The sequence below is a fragment of the Alligator mississippiensis genome, chromosome 1 (assembly GCF_030867095.1).
Source record: "Alligator mississippiensis isolate rAllMis1 chromosome 1, rAllMis1, whole genome shotgun sequence".
NCBI classification, from domain to species: domain Eukaryota; kingdom Metazoa; phylum Chordata; order Crocodylia; family Alligatoridae; genus Alligator; species Alligator mississippiensis.
The window spans coordinates 155,064,737-155,085,566 of NC_081824.1; the positions used below are offsets into that span (position 1 = coordinate 155,064,737).

The 20,830-nt window shown below is 43.0% G+C and overlaps 1 protein-coding gene across 1 annotated transcript in view; it reads left to right on the forward strand.

The window, feature by feature from the left end:
* Positions 1–20,830, forward strand: part of RYR2 (ryanodine receptor 2) — an 875,416-nt gene that overhangs the window by 839,565 nt on the left and 15,021 nt on the right. Inside the window, exons 98-100 of the mRNA XM_059715710.1 lie at positions 2,199–2,345; positions 6,888–7,022; positions 19,988–20,144. Coding sequence (XP_059571693.1) covers positions 2,199–2,345; positions 6,888–7,022; positions 19,988–20,144 — 439 coding nt within the window. The remainder of the gene's footprint in view (positions 1–2,198; positions 2,346–6,887; positions 7,023–19,987; positions 20,145–20,830) is intronic.

The window sequence follows — 20,830 nt, forward strand, 5'->3', positions numbered from 1 at the left end:
CTTGGAACAATTGAAAATGAGCATAGCTGATGTAAAGCTGATTTTATTGCACATGAGCATAGATGATCATATTTGTTATACTAATGTAACTGGAAGTAGGATTTGGCACAGGATGGAGTTTATTTTCTGTTCTTCTGTATTTGTAAAAAATAGCTTTTTAAATATATCTGACCTTAATATTTTATCAAGTCATAAGATAAGCTGGACTTTAAGGATTTGGGCCCGGTTTCATCCCTGCAAAATGGAGCCCATGTCTCTTTGTAGAAGAAATAAGGGTTGGGGTGAAGCAACCAAGAATCAGGGCGAATTTGGGGGATAAAGACAGAAGCCCGATTTGGGTATAGAAGAACCTGATGAAGAAGCTTACTGTGAGGGCCGATGATAATCCCCCAGAGTTCACAGGCTGAAGGCTTGCAAGGAAAAGAAGTATATTGGAACATGTCTCCCCTAAGGGTCCTGAAGGATTAAACAACCTGGTGTGTGGGAAGCCCAGGTTAAACAGATGCTGAAGGCCATTAGAAATCAAGGTCTAAAGAGGTAGAAAAGAGGGTTGGAAGGTTACTCTTCACAACTGGAAGGAGATAAGTATTATAAAAACAGCAGGTGATGGTTTGTATGTTATGAGATGGACTGTATACTAGGGCAGTTGTAGGACCTTCTCCTGGGATGAACAAGCCCTGGTACACATCCATTAACTTGTGTATATCTCATCTTTTTTCCTTACCTCTTTTATCATTATGAAGATAGATATTTCTCCCCCTACATTCTATCTGCTTCTCTTGCTTGGCTCTTGAGTAAAGTTATAAGATCCTCTTTTGCCGATATAAAACACTATGATGCAACAGTTGGACTCTAGAGTTGGAAACACTTATTGATGCTATTAACGTCTATGATAACAGCAAACAGAATAACAATAAACCCATAATACTCCTTTTATAAATGTCCACTTATTTTAAGAAGGCAAGCTAGATTGGCAGGTTATAGAACAACTAAAGGTATGTGTAGACCCTAAACTTAGATGGACCTAAGTAGGGTTAGGTTAATCTAAGTGCCAAGCTGTACATACATTTGGGGAGGTTAGATCAGGAAAAAAATGCCTGGCGTGATCTACCCTAGTGCACCTGAGAGGTCCACTAAGTTAGACTGGGCATGGGTTAGCCCGATTTACTGACTGTACGTACATATTTAGAGCACACGCTGGGGCTGTGATTTTCCTACCATCAACTCCAACTCTGACTGGGCTATTTTTAGTGCCCCTGGATGGCGAACCCTCCCCACGCTTCGGGGACCCACCAAAACACTGTGGACCCACTACTCGGTCCCCACCAACTTGCATTCCTGGCAGAGCTCCTGTCACCAGTGAACTACCATGTGTTTTGCTTGATTTCAGACTAACATGGACATGCACAAGTGGGGACCCGATCTATGATCATGCTACTTAAAATTAAGCTGTGTGATTGTAGATTGGGTCCCAGGAACATCTGCATATAGCCTAAATCAGAGACGTATAGCATAAGGTTTTGTGAGCTTGGGCTCATAAGAGCTTATGCTATCTATTTCTAATTTAGTTTGTCTGTATGCTGCAAAACTACCATGTGTTTTGCTTGTTTTCAGACTACCCCTCAGTTGTTAGAAACCCAGTATGCTTTCTTTAAAAACAGATATGCAAACATAAGAGCTGAGAAGGAAATACTTTTCCAAACCTTTGAAAAATCTGAAAATATCAAAAAGTTCCAGTACTGAATCACATCAAAGGGCACACAATATCAATGTTTTGTGATTTTTTTAGTGTATAGTTCACTACTCAACTGTTATATTTCAAGCCAACAGTCTCAAAATGTTTTATTTAATATTTTAAATAAGTTTTTTTAAATGTTGAAAAGAAGGGTTTCAGTAGTTTAAAAACTAATTTTATATGGTTTAAATGAAAAAAAAAACATTAAAATGAATCTTTTCCTGTCAACCATTTCATCTTTGTTGAAACATTATTATTTCATCCATATTCTAACAAAAATGTCCTTTCATTAATGCCCAACAAGCTTTTAGCAAACATAACTGTATTACACAGCTGTAAACTCAATAGAGTGGCATTAAAATATATTTCTTTGGCTTTGTAAGAAAACAAAGGCTGGACATAAAGACTATGGATTTTATTTCCCATTTTGATAATGTAATTCTCTTTGCTTATTTTCCCCTAGTCTTTCCTTTATCTAGCCTGGTACATGACCATGTCAGTCCTAGGTCATTACAACAATTTTTTCTTTGCTGCTCATCTCCTTGATATTGCAATGGGATTCAAGACACTACGAACCATCCTTTCATCAGTGACCCACAATGGCAAACAGGTATCAAGCTTCATCTTTCTTTCTTTCTTTTTTGTTTGTTAAAGGAGTGCATAGCTAGTTTCCACCAATGCTTGAATTCAACCTGACTAGTAAAATCAGTTGTCTATTTGTGACAGTAGATATATACTCTAATTATGAAGTTAGACTTATGTCAGTAGAGGAACTGGTCTCTAGGATATGAAATCATAGTCATTATCATCACTTCCTGGTCATTGATTTCAGTCTTCTGCTGTTTCAGGCAACCATGCCAGATAATCCTGTTAATAAAATAATCAGGATCCATCTTAAAAGTAATTAGCTTTTTACCATGTCCCCTCTCTCCTGCTCTGAATGGCAGGTTGTTTCAGAACTGTACTTCCCTACTGGTAAGAAACTTGACTTCCAGTCTATTAATATTGAAGTTGTTTCAGATAGATACTGGAGAAAGACAGAAGGTAGGGCAGGGTGGCACCTTAAAGATTAACTGGTTCAGAGAGGCATGAGTTTTCACTGGCAATCACCTACTTAGATGCAATAAGTCCAAAGTATGTGGTGGGAAGGCCCAAGTACTTCTTCAGAAACATTGAAAAGAGATTAATCAGATATTTTATCTAGAGGTTTCATCTACATGTTCATTAATGTGCTTTTGGTAATGCACATTAAATTTAGTACCTCCATTGTGAGGTACTAGAAAAAGGCGCATTTGCCACATTAGCCTATTTTAATGCACATCAGTGAAAGCACACTTTTTTGTGACACTAATGCACATTAAAATAGGCTAATGTGTATTAAAGTACATGTGTAGATGTGTTTAGAAAAGGGATTATCAAACTGTTCTCCATGGAGCTGAGACCTGACCTAAAGTTTTTGGGAGTGAAGTAAGGTAGTTTCAAGGATGTTGAATGCACCTGGGGAGAAGGAATCCACAGCATACATACAAGCTGAGGAACTCCCCCTTTGTGAGCACAGAGGTGGAAGGGGATCCTGGAGTCATTATTGACTCCAAGATGAACATGAGCTGCCAATGCCAGACCGCAGCCAGCAAAGCCAATTACACCTTGTCATGCATCCAAAGATACATCTCAAGCCGGTCCAGAGAGGTGATATTCCCCCTCTACACGACATTGGTCCGGCCTCAACTGGAGTACTGTGTCCAGTTCTGGGCACCACACTTTAAGAGGATGTGGCCTGCCTTGAGAGGGTTCAGAGGAGGGCCACCCGCTTGGTTGGAGGGCAAAAGGGCAGGCCCTATGAGGAGAGGCTGAGGGACCTGAACCTGTTCAGCCTCAGCAAGTGGAGGCTGAGGGGGGATTTGGTGGCTGCCTACAAACTCATTAGGGGAGGTCAGTAGCAAATAGGAAGAGCCCAATTCTCCCCAGCAGCACCTGGGGTGACTGGAAACAATGACCAGAAGCTGCTAGAGAATAGGTTCAGGTTAGAGATTAGGAGGCACTATTTCACTGTCAGGGTAGCTAGGATCTGGAACCAACTTCCTAGGGAAGTAGTCCTTGCTCCTACCTTGGGTAAATTCAAAAAGAGGTTGGATGAACACATGTCTGGGGTCATGTGATCCCAGTGTGTGCTCCAACCAGTGGCAGGGGGTTAGACTAGATGATCTATTCAGGTCCCTTCTGACGCCTAACTACTATGGAACTATGAGTGGACCTTGAGAAGATCTCTTTTTATGGAATGGTCCACAGAATAAGAAGGTTGACTTACCTGGGAAATGGCAAGTAAAGAATAACTGCTCCTTATTGTTGTCTTAAACTTTTTGGATTAGGAAGTTCGTTTGGTGGGTAAAACAATCTTTTTGTGTGGACAATATAGAATGATATGGAGCTTATATGTAGTAGCTTCTCTGTATTCAGGCCTGCAAAGAAATATGTGGAGAACATGTTTAGAGGGCAAAATTTAATGAGGAAATGTCCACTCCAAATCTCAAGTATTTGTCATGCAGTAGTTGCCCTTTTATGGGTCTACATTCCAAGCGCTGTAGGTTTCATACAACTCTGAGCAGCTACTGTAATTTTGAGTTAAATTTGTTTAAAGCAACTGTTAAAACAAGTATGTGAATAAATTCTCATAGCTTCTGCAGTGACTTCTGGGAGCTGAACTCTGTCTCTGACAGATGATTATACAACAGAAGCAACTCCAAAAGGACAAGCTGATTTACTGCAGTATTGTTACAAGGGCCTAGAGCAATTGAGTGGGTTTTTTATGTAATTAACTAAATTTGGCTTACACAGCAGACTAGGAATCTCAAACAGCAATACAAATGAACCCTCTCCAACATGTGCCATTAAAAATATAGTGTAAGCAAAAATATACCTTGGCCTATGGTGGAGAGATAATCCATGAGTTACTAGTATGTTACAGGTACTAGAGAACCCAGGTATTATAAAAACACTGAAGCCTTAGTGCATTAGTGCTGTATTCTAAAAAGATATAGGTTGTTCATACTGCTGCTACAATGTCACCATACAGTTACTTCTTTTTTTTAAATGCATGTGATAAGTCATGCTCATAGATGTGGCATGTAAAATAGGAAATTGTACGTAAAAGACTGATACCACTTGCTATTATTTAATAAATTTATCATCTTAGCTGTTATGTTTTGATAGAACAGGAAGTCAAATATAAATCTGGATCAGCCATATAACTGAAAGGAGAATTTGGTCACCCTAGATTTGTGACCACCTGTTGTCAAAATTAGTACATGTAAAATTTAACCTATATTAAAATTGGTTTTATGTTTTTATAATGATGCCTATAATATAGCCTTTACTATACTACAGAGTAATAGGGTTGGAGTGGTGTTATATTGATCCTTGAACACCTAAAAGTGCTAATATTGCACAGCACCCCACAGCACCATATAAAGGACCCTGTGACAGCTTAAGGCGTTCTGTCTTCTTGATTGAGAATTGCTTATTTAGAAGCACAGAGCTGAGTTACATTCAGAATACTTGGGCCAAGTTTTAGTCTCCAGGTCACAAATCTATAAATGGGTAGATATTCTCGGCCAGATAAATAGCTCTGGATTGAATCCCTTACAAGTAAAGAACATAACATTTGAGGGTATTATCAGTAATTAAGAACTTTGTAAGTCAGTTATGAAAGTAATGTGCTAATAGTTATTTTTCGAGATAATAGCTGTGGGCAGTTGAAAATATTTTCAATAAGGCTCAAGGCAATATTTTTTTAGTGCTGTAGCAAATGAGAGCTGAGGGATAGCTCTTATCACCAGGGATCCTGGTTTTTTCCAATCAAAAAATCCGCATTTTTCCATGATTAAAATGAAACACCACTATATATATACAGTGGTGTTTCATTTTAATCATGGGAAAATGTGTATTTGAGGTTGGTTTTTAAATTGGAAAATTTTGAATGTTTTTTTCTCAGAGAAAACTAAGATGCCTGCTTATCACATAACCATCTAAGAGGTTATACTATTATGCTAAAATAAATATGTAGTTTTGCCTAAGGTTCTTAAGATGTAAGTGGAATAGTGTTGCTACTAAAATGTCATGAGGCTGAGTAAAAAACTTTTTGTTGCCACTTTCCTATGCAATTGCAAAGGCCCACCCAATTTTGCAAGTTAAGTCTTCATAATTGTCCTTCTGATGTGTAGTTTTAATACTTTCAAATATTAGCTCTAATTTACATAATGGTCAAGGAATACTACTTAAATGTACCTATTCATTAAATTTAAAGAATGCTTAAAGCCTTGATTCCAGAGCAAAGTTAATTTGCCTTCCATTTCAAAACATTACATTCATGAGGTACTTTATTTTATTAACATTTCAAACACAAAAGCAAAGATGTTGTAAACACTGAATATTTAATAACGGTGAGTGCATCTACATGTGCAATTAGTGTGATTCAGTAAACTCTGGCACAGTTTGTGGGTGGCAGAAAGGCTAGCTGAGACAAAAGGGTGTTACAGTGCATAATTAGCTGGAAGATAGCCCCTGAATTTTAGCACCTTTTTGCCCCAGCCAGCCCCTGTCATGGTCTACACATGTATAATTGCACATAAGTACTCTATCATAAAATAGTACTGTGCCTAACAGTACTATCCTATGGCAGATTTAATTAATCCATGCCCTAATATCAGTGTACGTGTAGACTGTGACACTTTACTGTGGAGCTAATTAGTTTCCTCCACAGTAAAGTGCACATGTAGAGGCACCCAGTTGCACTGAAATGAATTGGTAAGCTATCCTGAATTTTACATAGGGAATAAGACTATCTGTCTTTACTGTATGTCATATATGAATTAGCATCGTTGCTTATTTATAATATTTTCCTAGTGCCTCAATCTTAAACCATTTTAACATTAATGAGCTAATTGAAATGCTCTAACCTTGCATAAAATGCAGTGACATTGCATTAAACTAAAGCATCCATTTATTTTTGAAATGCCAGGGGTGAGGAAGAATAAGACAATTTGGTTTTAGCCAGTAAATAGTTTATTGTTTCTCTCTTTTTATTATAACAAAGGAAATGGTACTTCTTGCTTTCACAGTGTTAACGTATCTGTTGTACAATTTTATCTTCTAGCTTGTCTTAACAGTGGGATTATTGGCAGTAGTAGTATACTTGTACACAGTAGTAGCATTCAATTTTTTCCGTAAATTCTACAACAAGAGTGAAGATGGAGATATGCCAGATATGAAATGTGATGATATGCTAACAGTAAGTTTCAATCTGTTTTTTCCTGTATTTCATGCTATTGTTGTTGTTATTATTTCATGCTCCCTTTCACACAATTGTATCTCAGTTTGCCTATAGCCAAAGGAATAGCTGATGACCACAAGAAGATCAGTGAAAAGTAAAGGGAAAAAGACTGTAACATAACCTTCTGGGACTTAAATTTGTTCTGCAGGTATTAAAGAATGAGAGGAAAGAAATAGGACAATATTCTTTGCTGTGGGTTTTTTGAACAAACAAAAATCAGAAAGCTGTTTCACTGCACAGGGCTTTCTCAAAAGTGGATATAAATGCTTCTAAATCCTAGAGGTTATGAGGTCATTAAGAGAGTTGTCTAGTTATGGTAAAATATAATCAAGTTTTTCGAAAGTACAAAACTAACATTAGGCTCTTATTTTTCTTTTTCTCTCTTTTTTATGTATCTGTTTGAGTTTTAAAAATTGTGAAAATCCAGGAGTTGCACTGGCACCAGTTGGTTAATTAACTTCTTTCTGTGGTATCATTGCCCTTGGAAGCGATTCAGCCTTCTTTAAAATTATTTAAAAATTGTTATTAACAGTCATTTTTTCCCCATGAACAAATCCTAACAGTGTTAAAGACTTTGTAATTGAATAGAAATAATTGTTATTTTAAAGATCCTTAACTTCTTCAATAACTAATAATTTAGAATGTTCATTTTTTAATGTCCTACTCAAGAGTTTTGGTGCTGGGGCCATCAGAGAAAAAAAGAACAAAGCTTTGAAAAGCAATAGATATGATCTGAATGTATGGCAAGAGACAAAAAATAATCCTCAAATTGCAGGTTTGAGTAATGCATAATGATGGTTTGTGTTATGTATAAGATGAAAAGCATACTTCCTTGTATGACTTTTCAGAACAAAATAGCAAGCAGCTCCTAATGTGAAGAAGAGGGAAAAGAGACACTTGGATACAAAGGAAAGATTGTGTTCCCATAGAAGTGAATGGAAAAACTTCTATTGAATTCTATGGAACCAACATTTGGCTCATGAACACAAGTGTTAGAAGTAATCACAGCACAGTAACAAGCACTGGGTACATGGAAGAAAGGGTGGGTTGGGGCAGGTAGTGTGTGTCCATCAATTTTTGAAATCCATCAGCATTCTGAGAGAGACAAAGAGGAGGGAGAGCGCATGGGAGGAATTGCTATACTTTCTTAGAGACAGTGTTGATAACCCCCATAAAGATTGCTTCTCCAATACCTACAGAGCTATTTATCTGTATGACTACATCTGGCTGCTTCTGTTGTGGTGGGTTCCTTGCATCTTTCTTTTCTTTCATTGTCTACTTAAGTCTCAGATTCCTGTGCTAAAATGAAATAATAGTAAGATTATTACTGTTATCCTATGCTGCAGCTTTGGTTTTGGGTTCATCTTTCCTTATATTAGCACCAACTATTGATATCGATTTACATGCAGTTATTTCACTAAGAAGTGTGATGGAGCACCTTTGGTGCTCTGTCACTTTAAGGACAGGAGCAGGTAGCCAGCAGGTGTTTGCTTAGGGCAGCCATTTTAGAGCCCAGCTCTCAGGGCTGGGGCAGCAGTTGCTGCCAGCCAGCTAAGGAAAAACATCATTTGGCTGAGCTACTGCTCCAGAAACATCTTGGAGTAAGGGCTAGGGCTATGGGGAAGGAGGTGGCCCAGTGGGCCTGGGCATAACTTAAAACTGCCCCCTGCTAGTCAGGGAGGTCTGGTGGGACTGCCTGTGGTGGGGCAGTGCCATTCAAATGCCTGGGCTGCTAACTTCCCCAGGGAAAGGTGGGAAAGGGCACCTCAATAACCCTAACCCCCCTCATCTGGTGGGTTACTGGTGGGAGCAGTGGGGATGGGTACACCTACTAAGAGGCACCTGATCCCAGATGGGTGTAAGACCCAGGAGTGGGGGCCAGGTATGCTCAGAGAGGAGCACCTGAGCCTGCAGGGGTGTAAGACCCCAGGCCTTAATGAGAGGGTGGAGTTAGGTTTAGGTACACTCAGAGGGAAGCATCTAAGGCTGAGGCGGGTGTTTGACCCCGGGGCCCCAGAGTAGGGGTAGAGTGTTGGCCCAAGGAAGGGGTAGTATGGCCCAGTGATGGGCTAGGGGTGGAGTCAGCCCAGAGTTTGGTTAATCAAACAGTCACTGATTAGATGAGGGCCAAGGAAGGGACCCAACAGGCTGAGTCAGGGCTACTTGAGGAGTGTAAGGACAAGGCTGAAGGCCTATGGGAGCTGCTCAAGAGAGCAGGGCAGGGAGTGTGTGTGGTCCATGAACAGGCAGTATGCTAGAGGCCTCTGTGAGGGTGGGATGGAGTGAGTGAGGCCAGAACAGGGCAGTATGTGAGAGGCCCTATGGAGGTCTGAATTTGACCCAGCTGCAAGTCGGACCAGTATTGAGTATTGACATTCTGGATAACATCTGTGAGGCATGGGGCACGTTAAGGGGCGGTCTGAGCATGTACTTATTACCCTTGTACATCAGGGCGCTTTAAGGGCAGCCTCCCACCTAATTAAGGTCTATATTGATTAACAACAAGGCATGGCAGATGAATTAGGCAGGCAGTTTGCCCAGAGACAGGAGGCAGACCAATACTGAGATAAGGCCTGGGAGTTTGCCCCTATCACAGAAGAAATAACCTCACATTCTCCAAATGCTTAGTGCCTTAGCTCCAAATTGTTTTCTTGGGTGCACTGGCATAATCCTGTTACAAACTATTTGAAATAATTTATTTTCAATAATCTTATTGCTGAATTATACCCATGTAGCTGTGAGCTGATTTGAACTTAGAGGAAGAAATGCCTGAGTCTGGCTGCAATTGGAGACTGGATGTGGGTGAACTAATTGAATACAGATGAGACAGAGGTGATGTTGGTGGGCAGACCACTTGACTTGGCGGGGGTTTCAGACACCTATCATTGATGGGATTCAGCCTTCCCTTGTCACTTTGGTTTGCAACCTTGGGGTGCTCCTGGATCCTCCTGGATCTTCAGTTGGCTGCAGTGGCTAGGAGTGCCTTTCACCATCTCCAGTTGGTGAGAAGTCCATATCTCTTTCTTTCAGATTCAAATCTGTTCACTATCATCCATTCCTTCATAACCTGAAGTCTAGACTACTGCACTGTGTTCTGCACAAAACTGCCTTTGAAAACTGACCATAAGCTGTAGCTGGTGCAGAACATAGTGCCCCACCTTCTGACAGGAGGTGGTTTGCCAAAAGCACATAACTCTAATCCTTTAGCATCTGCACTGGCTTCTAATAGGTTTCTGGGAACAATTTAAGTGCTGGTTTTGACCTATAAGGCCCTAAACAGTCTAGGCCCTAAGGGACCCCTTTCTTCCTGATTTCCTGTCATGATCCCTAAAGTCAGCTGAGGACAACCTCCTGCAAGACTTTATCAAGCAGACTTTTATCAAGCAGACTTGGCATATTGAACAGATGTATATACTGTTTTACACTTGTTTTTACAGGCAAGAGCACACAAAAGAGCAATATGCCAAGTCTGCTTGTCAAAAACCCATGGGGGGGAGCATCCACACATGCAAGCACATGTGCTTGCAGCAACTTAAATAGAAGTGGTGCAAATTTGAGCTGGGACTTTTTACCTCCACGCACGTGCCCAAACATACACTTTGGTGTGGGGCAAATTATGCCGCATGGGGCAAAATAACCCTGCCTGGCTCCTCCCGGGTTTGTAGCCAGGGGGAGGTAGTGCCTGGAGCCAGCACCTGCGCTGGCCCCAGCAGTATAAAAACCTGCCCTGGACAGCAGCTCGGGGCTGCTTGCCAAATGACCTTCGAGTATGCCAGGCTGCAGCTCCTCCATCTCCAGAACCTCCACTTGAGGTTCTGGTTGAATTTCACACCCCACCTTTTTGTCTGTGGTCACCCACAAGTCCTGGGACCACCTGGTCAACCTCCTTCTGGCCCTGGCCAAGTGGGACCTGTACTTGACCAGGAAGGAAGCTCTGGCTGGGAAGGTGGCCGGAGACTGCAGAGCTGCTTTCCTCTCCCTTGTCTATACACGTTTCCAAGCAGAGCACCAGTGGGCGGCATCCACCAGTTCTTTGGGTGCCTTTGTGGACTGGTGGGTGTGGCCTGGGGGACTCTGCCCAGTGTCCCCCTCCAGCAAACTTCTTTTCACATTTTGAACCTATATACCCCATGTCACTCCTACCCTTTTCTTCCTTAGTTGTCCCACAAAAAAAATAAATAAATAAAATTAGATGTATCTGTCAAACTTTGACCCCACACAGTAGTGGGGTCTATTAGGTAACTAGGTGGGCCCATGATCTCTGGAAGATACAAATAGACAGGAGCTTCTGAGGCCTGGGCAATTAGTATCTGGGGACTGCTGAAGCATTCTCCCAAAGTCACTTTTTAAAATACCCCCAAATCCATGCTCTTCCACAATTAGAATGAGAGAGAGAGAGAGAGAGATTGATCAGTTGGGCAATGTTTTATTGCTATATTTATAATGTTAAAGCAATTTGGAAGCCTACCAGTGTCTCTAGCATCATAATAAAATAAATCCTAAATAGCTATATGTTTTAATGTTTGCTTTTGGTTTCATTATCACATGGTGGGTGTGTAATGGGGGTGTGGAGTTTGATGGAGGGAGATGGCAACAGGGGTTGGGGGGGTATGGGTGGGTGTGGAGGGATGTGGGGGAATGCAGGTCAGTGTGCAAGTAGGTGTGGCGGGGGTACTGTGAGTGTAGGGGGATGCTTAGGAGGAGTGGGTCTCCTGCCCCCCACAGGGCACAGCCACCCCACACAGTACATGGACTGCCCTGCCTGCAGGGTCCCAGTCCCCACAGGGGCTACACCCCCTCCCCCCAACCCTGCAGGGCTCAGAGCCTCAGGAGGCTTGAGATGAACAGGAGAACAAGCAGGAGGCTGGAGAAGAGCAGGGGAATGAGCAGGAGGCTGGTGATGAACCCCTGGAGATGAGCTGGAGACATTCCCTTGCTCATCTCCAGCCTCCTGCTTGTTCTCCTGCTCCTCTCCAGACTCCTGCTCATTCCTCTGATCCATCTCCTGAGGCTGGAGATGAGCAGGGGAATGAGCAGGAGCTGGAGATGAACAGGCGAATGTCTCCAGTTCATCTCCAGGGGCTGGTCTCCAGCCTCCTGCTCATTTTCCTGCTCATCCCCAGCCCCCTGATCATTCTCCTGCTCCATCTCTAGCCCTCCCAAGGCTGGAGATGAGCAAGAGAATGAGCAGGAGGCTGGAGATGATTCAGGAATTCCCCTGGTTGACTCCAGCCTCCTGATTGCTCCCCCACCCCAGCTCCTGCCCCTTCATCACTTTTCCACCCAGTTCCAGCCTCCCACACCACCAGCAGCTTACCAGCAGCAGTGCTTGGGGCCTCATGGCACAGTCCTACTACACGGTGTGGAGCAGCAAGGCTTGGCCCTGGCCACCTGGCACCCGTGCTGCAGCTGCTGCATCAAGTGGGTGTGCGGCCCAGCGTGGCAGGTCACTGCACACTGTCTGGCAGCTTGTGGGTGCTGCAGCTGCCACCCAGGGCTCAGTGTTGCTCAGTTTGAGTGGCCTGGAGCTGCAAGAAAGTGCGCAGCACCCTGCTGAGCTGGGCAGCACCCACGCAATTCAGCAGCACGGGTGCCAGGTGGCTGGAGCGGAGCCCTGCTGCCCCCTGCACAATGGGGCTGTGCCATGAGGTTCTAACGGGGAGTTGGGGGAATGAATGGGTTCTGGACCTGAGTGGCCCTCCCCACCCCCGTGGTCCCCTCCTCCCCTTCTCAAGCCCCACAAACCTCCTACTTACCTGCCGCAAAACTGAGTTCAGGTTCCTGCAGCCTGCACTGCTGCTTGCCCCGTGTGCTTCAGCACAGGAGCAAGGGCCACCCGTAGAGATGCTCTGGCTGGCTACCAGAGCATCTTTGTGGAGGACCAAGCCTCTGGTTGCCTCAGGGCATTGGCCAGGACTGTGCCCTGCCCCACTTTTTGTCTCCAGGGTATTTTTTGACCCCTGGATATCCAGGTATCTAATTTTGCCCCTGCACTGTAAATTTGCAGCATGCGGAAAATTTTTTTGTTTCCACATGTGCCTCTTGCAGCATCTCAAAACGGTTTGAGACGCTGCAAGAGGCATGTGCTCACGCATCTGGATGCGTCCAGGGGGGTCGTTCTCAGCAGTTGTTCCCTAGCTCTGGAACTCCAGGAATCTATAGGCCAGTCAGTCTTACCTCAGTCCTGGGTAAGCTTTTTGAGAGAATTATCCCAGCGCATGTCCACGAGGGGCCAGCAGGGGAGATTATGCTTAGGGGCAACCAACATGGGTTCATTAGAGGCAGGTCCTATCAGACCAACCTGGTGGCCTTCTATGACCAGGTCACAAAATCCTTGGATGCAGGTGTCGTGGTGGACGTAGTCTTTCTGGACTTTAGGAAGGCATTTGACACTGTCTCTCACCCCATTCTCATTAAAAAACTAGGAGACCATGCCGCTGATACCTACACAGTCAGATAGGTCACTACTTGGCTGGAGGGCCACACCCAGAAAGTGGTGGTGGATGGGTCATTTTCGACCTGGAGGGATGTGGGCAATGGGGTTCCGCAGGGCTCGGTCCTCAGGCCTGCACTGTTCAACATCTTCATCAGCAACTTGGATGAGTGGGTAAAAAGCACCCTGTTCAAATTTGCAGATGACGCTAAGATGTGGGGAGAAGTGGGCATGCTAGAAGGGAGGAACAGGGTGCAATCAGACCTAGATAGGTTACAAGGGTGGGCAGATGAGAACAGGATGGGTTTCAACACTAACCAGTGCAGGGTACTGCACCTGGGGAGGAAGAACCAGCAGCATACCTATAGGCTGGGGAACTCCCTTCTCGTCAGTGCAGAGGCAGAAAAGGACCTTGGAGTTATTATTGATGCCAAAATGAACATGGGCCGGCAGTGTGGGCACGCGGTCAGGAAGGCCAACCACACCTTGTCGTGCATCCACAGATGCATCTCAAGCAGGACCAAGGAGGTGATCCTCCCTCTCTATGCAACACTGGTCAGGCCGCAATTGGAGTACTGCATCCAGTTCTGGGCACCGCACTCCAGGAGGGATGTAGACAACATGGGGGGGGGGTCCAGAGGAGGGACACCCACATGATCAGGAGTCAGCAGGGCAGGACCTATGAGGAGAGGCTAAGGGACCTGAACCTGTTCAGCCTCCACAAGAGAAGGCTGAGGGGGGATCTAGTGGCTTTTTACACACTAGTCAGGGGGACCAGCAGGCATTGGGGGAGTCCCTGTTCCCCCAAGCACTCTCAGGAGTGACAAGAAATAACAGTCACAAGCTGGCAGAGGGTAGATGCAGACTAGACATCAGGAGGTGCTACTTCACTGTCAAGGCAGCTAGGATCTGGAACCAACTTCCGAGAGAAGTGGTGCTGACTGCTACCCTGGGGGTCTTTAAAAGGAGGCTGGATGAACACCTTGCCGGGGTTGTTTGACCCCAGTACTCTTTCCTGCCATGTCAGGGGGTCGGACTTGATGATCTGCTCAGGTCCCTGCTGACCCTACCAACTATGAAACTATGAAACTCAGTCGCTCTTGAGGCCTAATGGTGCCCAAGTGCTATAAGACTTTCCAATTTGGGCAGCAAACAAAGGTAAGCTGAGATATGGCTTAGTGGGTGTCTACGTTATAGTGATTTCCTAGTTCCCTTTTTTTAAGTTGCTTTGTTCTCTTCTCACTCTTCTTTTTTCTAAGTTCTGTTCTCTTACTGCAAGCTGCTCTAAACTTTTGTTGGGAAGGATGGCATACGCAGTGGATTAAAAAAAAAAGAAAAAAAAAGAGCACTAGCATAAATCCAGAGTAGTTTTACTCTATAAAGTTATTACTGGTTTGTAAGTGCACAAGATCAGTCCACAATAGCTGTCAGTCTGCACCTTAAAATCTTTTTAATTTTAACTAAGTATTCTTCCTACCCGTTAGGAAGTAGAAGAGCTCTTTGCTTTGTTTTTGTTTTGACGTGTTTATAATTTAGTCAGTAGAAAATATCTAGTTGCAGCTATAATCACTGTAACTGATAATACAATATCTTTGTAGCTCTTCTGAATATAGACTTCTGCTACACATAACGAATTTTGCTTTGAGTTCCCAATAAATTTCAGGATGGAACTAAAGAAACACTAAACTAAGCTAGGAGTTAGGGATGGCAGAGATGGGATGGGATAGGGTGAGAGGCATACAAGGAGAAAATCAGCCAAAGGACACTCACTATATCAAAAGAATAGACTATTAATGGGACTGATTATTAGCGGGCCAAGCCTGCATGGTTAGGTGGGTCTGTAAGGAGGAGTAAGATTCACCAAGGTCCTAAATGATCTTACCAGAAGTTGGGTCTAAATATGTAGCAGTAATTAAGTGGGAAGGCATATAATGCCTTCCCAGTCATGCAAATGGGTGGAAAATGTGGGGAATGGCTAGAACCCAGACTCCCAGGCTCCCAGTGTATCAGTTCGGCTAAGGATCCTCTAAGATGGGATACGAACCTTCAACTGGTAAGTGCCAGGTGAGCAATTGGGGAGCAGAGAAGGGAAGGTATCTCTGCGAGGCATAATTTACTAAATTACTCTTAATATAGCACATCTGTGCACCACCTTTCACAAGGGTCCAATTGCCAGACCACAATTAAGCCCTTTTTTTCCATGTTTGCGAAAGTTGCAAATGGGAAAGAGTTATAGAACTAGTTGCAAAAGAAGCCCATGGGGGGACATTTCCACAGATGCCACATTCCCAAAACATGGTTTTGAAGCCAAATTTAGTTCACACTGAGAAAGGGCTTTGTTGTTGCCATGCTGTGAGAAAAGTGGGACCAAGTTACAAATGTGATGTCAGACTAGGAGAGCCCCAAATTCAGTGTTCTGGTTATATGGCAAGCTCTGCCATCCGACATTATGCAAAGTGGCTTCTGTTTTTATTGTTAAGTTGGATAATTGAATCAAACTGATTTTTTAAAAATTTACTGTGTTGGGTGTTATATTTCTAATTATTGCCATGTTGACACAATTTGGATTGATCATAGTACAAGAAAAAAAAGTTAATCCTAGTCACAGAATGGATTATTTGAAAAAAGTATGAATCAATTATTCATTTTCAAAAGAGACAAATGACAGGGGAAGAAAAGGTGCTAAACACTATAATGCATGTATGATTTCTCACATTGGGAGAAGATAAGTGAGAAAAAGCACCGCATGTGACAGATGTTAATGGCATCACTTAATGCACTACTGGAAGTTGCCCAGATAGTAAAATGATTAGGGCCATAAATTAATTTCCCACTCCATTCCCTGCACTTTACACTTTTAGGAAGAGTCATCTAACAGAGAACTTTTGTGAATTCTCTTGGTGCATTTGCAAAGTTTTGGGGCTTGAGCAGCGGTGGAAAAAAATCAGAAGCATTTTGTCTTAGTTGCAGTGTACTTACGTCGAGTCCTCACTGGACGCATCTACACAAAACACTGGAGTGTGACAGCTCCTGACGAGCTTCCAGCTGCATGAGAAAGCTGCACTGGGCATGGGGCTTGTCCCTATGTGCACAAGGCCAGAAGAGCTCTTCAATGGTATCTATTTCCTGGCCCTGTGCACATCAGGACCCATCCTGATATGCACAGGGCCAGGAGATGGCTGCTGCTGCAGCTGGTAGAGCTCTCCTGGCCCCATGCACATTGGGGCCAGCTCCCGTGCTCCCTGCCAGCCCCTGGCTAGCTCCCCCTGGCTGCTCTAGGGGGCCCCCAGGGAAAGCTTACTGCACAGCAAGCCTTTATAGCTTTAATAGCATATGTAGCTGTGCCCACTGTGCATGCAATTGGCCTCCTAAAAATGCAACGGCTCCAGAAGGCAGTACTTAATAGGAAGTAAGGGTCATTGAATCAGGTTGGAAATCCCTCTTCTATCTCGTTTAGGTATAATAATTGTTTTCTCTCCCTGCCTCTTTGAATGTGGGTTAGTATAGTGTACAGTTCCCAATGCTATTTTTTCCTCCTCTTGCAATTGATTTTTTTTCTCAAGAGTCCTCGTACTAAGAATAGTAATAAAATGAGTATTTTATAAAAGGAGTGCTTTCTGTCCTGATTTACTTTTTCAAGGTGAAGGATTTCAGAGCTCTCATTCTAGAAGCATTCAGTTAATTCACTTAAAATATGATTCTACTCTAAAAATGATTTCTTAGAAACAACATCTGAGGCTCCATATTTACTACATATCACTGGTTTGATATCTTTTTTTACTGTTTACAAATAAAATTCTATTTTCCTCCCCTTAAAATAGAGGTTGGACTTTGAAAGCTAGTATTTTCTTTTGCCAATCATCAGTTGAAATAAAGATTTTTGGGGCCATGTAATGTCCTCAGTTTCTATCTGCACACACCTACAATATGGCTTTCAGACAGTAGCTGACAAAGACATTATTTGGCCTCAAGAATCATCATTACTTGAGAAAGGGAAAGAGCCCAGCCTAATCCAGAGATAAAAGTGTGAGTCTGAAAGGCTGGGAATCATAAAAAAATCTTTTACGTATTAAACTGAGCAAATTTGTACAAAACCAATGTAACGTGATAAATAGGGAGCACCATATTACCATTATTAAGCACTTTTCAGAATCTTAATGTATTGTAATTTTTCACTGAGTCTTTAATGACAGGATATTCTTCTAACAGAATCCCTGTAGTATTTTTATTTTCCTTTGATCCCCTAAACATGATGAAAGAAGAAAGGAAAAAAACACCCCTTGATTTAAAAGAAAGCAGATTATAGAAGTAACCATTACCCTGTATGAGAGCTTATTTTTCAGACAACTTTGTAAATATCATCACCCTTATGATATAGGTAAATATAATACCACCACTTTAATTGGGAGACAGGCTACTGCTTATTAAAAATGGAGATAGTATGGATGCAAAGCCTGAATTAGTATTGGGCAGTGCCTACATTCTCACCCCATGCTTAATTCACCAGACCCAACTATACAAAATCTAAGAACATAAATTTTTCCAAAATTTGTAAGTATTTCACCATTATTTTATTCCGAAAATTGAAGTACTATATCAGGGATATAGCAGTCGAGTGGTTAAGTTATCTTGCTACAGAATCTAGGATATGAATTCATGCCTTGCTCCAAACTTATACTTAACACCAGTCTCAGGTGACCCATCTGTAAAATTGATGGGTATCCTTTGGGGTGGGTCTAGGTGGCTAGAAGTGATACTAGCCACATTGCTCCTTTGAGTGCTCTTGCCTGTAGAAACAACTGCAAAACCATATATAAATCTGTTTAGATGTAACTGAGGATATTGTATGAGTTTGAGAAATGTATGTTTTAACCATACTGCCCCAGCATGCCATTTGACTCGCAGCAAGTGGATGTTGGATCTTTCTTTATAAAACAGGAAATGTTGCCATTTCAATCTTTAGCAACTCCCAGTGTAGTATATGCAAATATAGAAAGGAAAAAAGAGTTGGCATACTTGAGTGGATAGAACACTGACTGTTAAGAGCCTGTTTTTTATTTCCAGCTCTGCCAGTAATTTTGTTTTGTGACTGGTTAGTTTTATTTCATTCCCCTAGTACCTTTATTCTTCTCCTCTAAATAAACACAAGAATGAAATTTCCTCTTTTTATTCTTGTTTATTTGGACCAAAAGGTTTTCAGTATAGAGACAGTCTCTGTGGGTAAGTACAGAGGTTCAAAAAACCCAAGGCAAAATCAATTCTATCTTTGCAGTTTTTTCTAAGCTACTTAGATTGAAGCGGTAACAAACTGAACTGATGTTCAGTGTTTGGGTGGCCAAAACAGGCAGAAGCCTTCAGTGGCCCAGGCCAGGAGTCTGGGGGTGCTCACATGCATCACCCCTCATGGCAAGGCTGCCTGAAGCTGCTGAGCCAGCAGCCTGAGGCCTGATTGGCAGCTGGAGTCTCTTGGGGGGAGGAAGCACCCAATGGGGAGTTTCCCAGCTGGGCTGGGCTCATCCCAGCCTGCCCATTCCCCAGCCATTGGCCTCCAAGGGAGGAATACACCCACCCCTTGTCCACACTGACCCCCACAGCTGGGGTCTGCTCTGCATGGAGGAAAAGTACCCATGGTGGGGTTTCACCTCTCCCCCCACCACAGCTCAAGGTGTTCTGGGATCACTCCAGCCCTGCCACTTCCTCAGCTCTCTGCATCCAAGAGGGGTGGGGGGAAGAGGGTGGGAAAAAGGTGGGACCCTCCCCCCCAAGCAAGTGGAGCAGAGAGGGGTTTGGTCCTCTGTCCTAGAAGACAGAGGCTAAGGAGACAGTGGAGTTGAGCCAATCCCTGCCAGGCTCACTGGGCTGTAAGGGGTGGGGGGGAAGAACAAAAATCCCCCACCACCAGGGTTTTTCATCCCCCTGCTGCATCGCCTGGGGCTAGTGGGGTCTGTGCATTCATTTTCCTGCCCTGTCCCCCCCCTGTCTCACTGGGCTGACAGACCCAGGCAGGAAGCAGGCTAGGGAGCTGAGGTTTTATTGCCCCAGCTCTGATAGCTGGGGGTTGGGCCAGCCTTGGTCTGTTGGTGCAGACATCACAGCCCAGGGCTGCAAAACAGCCTGCAGTGCTGGGGAACTGTGAGTTAACTTGAATCAGGAAGGGATCTGGGACAGAAGTTCCATAAACTGGTTTAACCTGAATCAGTTAAGTCTAATACTACATCCAACCAGGTTTATCTCAAACCAGTTTCAATCATTTTGAAAGTTGTTTATGTGCACTGAATTTGTTGTGTTACAGGTTTAAACTAGTTTCCAATCACTTAAATGAGTTTATGCGTAACTTCTGTCCCTAACCTGTGTGTTTATCAGTGTCTGACAATCTGGAACCTGAAATGAAGTTGTGGCTCTTAGATGCTCTACAAATAAAATAATCAGTAGGAGAAATCTTGAAAAGCATTTTCTTTAATACAATGAACTCTTACTTTGTGTTTTCCAGTGCTACATGTTTCACATGTATGTTGGAGTGCGTGCAGGTGGAGGAATTGGTGATGAAATTGAGGATCCAGCAGGAGATGAATATGAAATCTATCGGATCATCTTTGACATCACTTTTTTCTTCTTTGTAATTGTCATCTTGCTAGCCATCATACAAGGTATAGATTTGTAGCCCATGATTAGACTGACAGTATATTTGAAACTACTAGAATCTTAATGCCACAGTCATTACTCTACTTATCTGATATAGATGAGAGCTAAAAAGTCAAAATGTCACTAAAAAAAAAAAAGAATCCTTAAGTATGTTTTGCAAAACTTCACATCAGTGAAAGAATAAGGTCAACTGAGAGAGAGAGAGACGATATCCAGATAAACTGATTGATAGCACATATTTCCATTTAAGTCCATTGGAACTTACAGTGCTTTAAGTTTTGCATATTTTGCTAAAAGCAGTAGTGGCTTCTTCTTTCTGACTTTTCTGTTCACATGATGAGTCTAGAGATGTAAGGTGTGTATGAAAATGTCCCTTTCTTGGATCTGTAGTAAGAGCGAGATGTAGAAATGATCCAGCAGTGAAAAAGCCAAGTAATTCAACTGAATTATCCCTGGTGGAGCTTGGTTTATCATCCAATTTAGCCATTATCTTTTTTGGATCCATTCTAGGAGGCCTACTTCTAAGGTATTAAGATACTAGGGTGATGGGTACAGGACAGAGCCTTCACACAGTAGAAGAAAGAAGCAGTGGTGATGTACCTGCACTCCTTTTCTTTGCCTCTTGAATTATCAAAAAAGGGATGTGACTTATAGGATGAATCCCCACATGCAGGGGTGTGTGGTTGCTGTG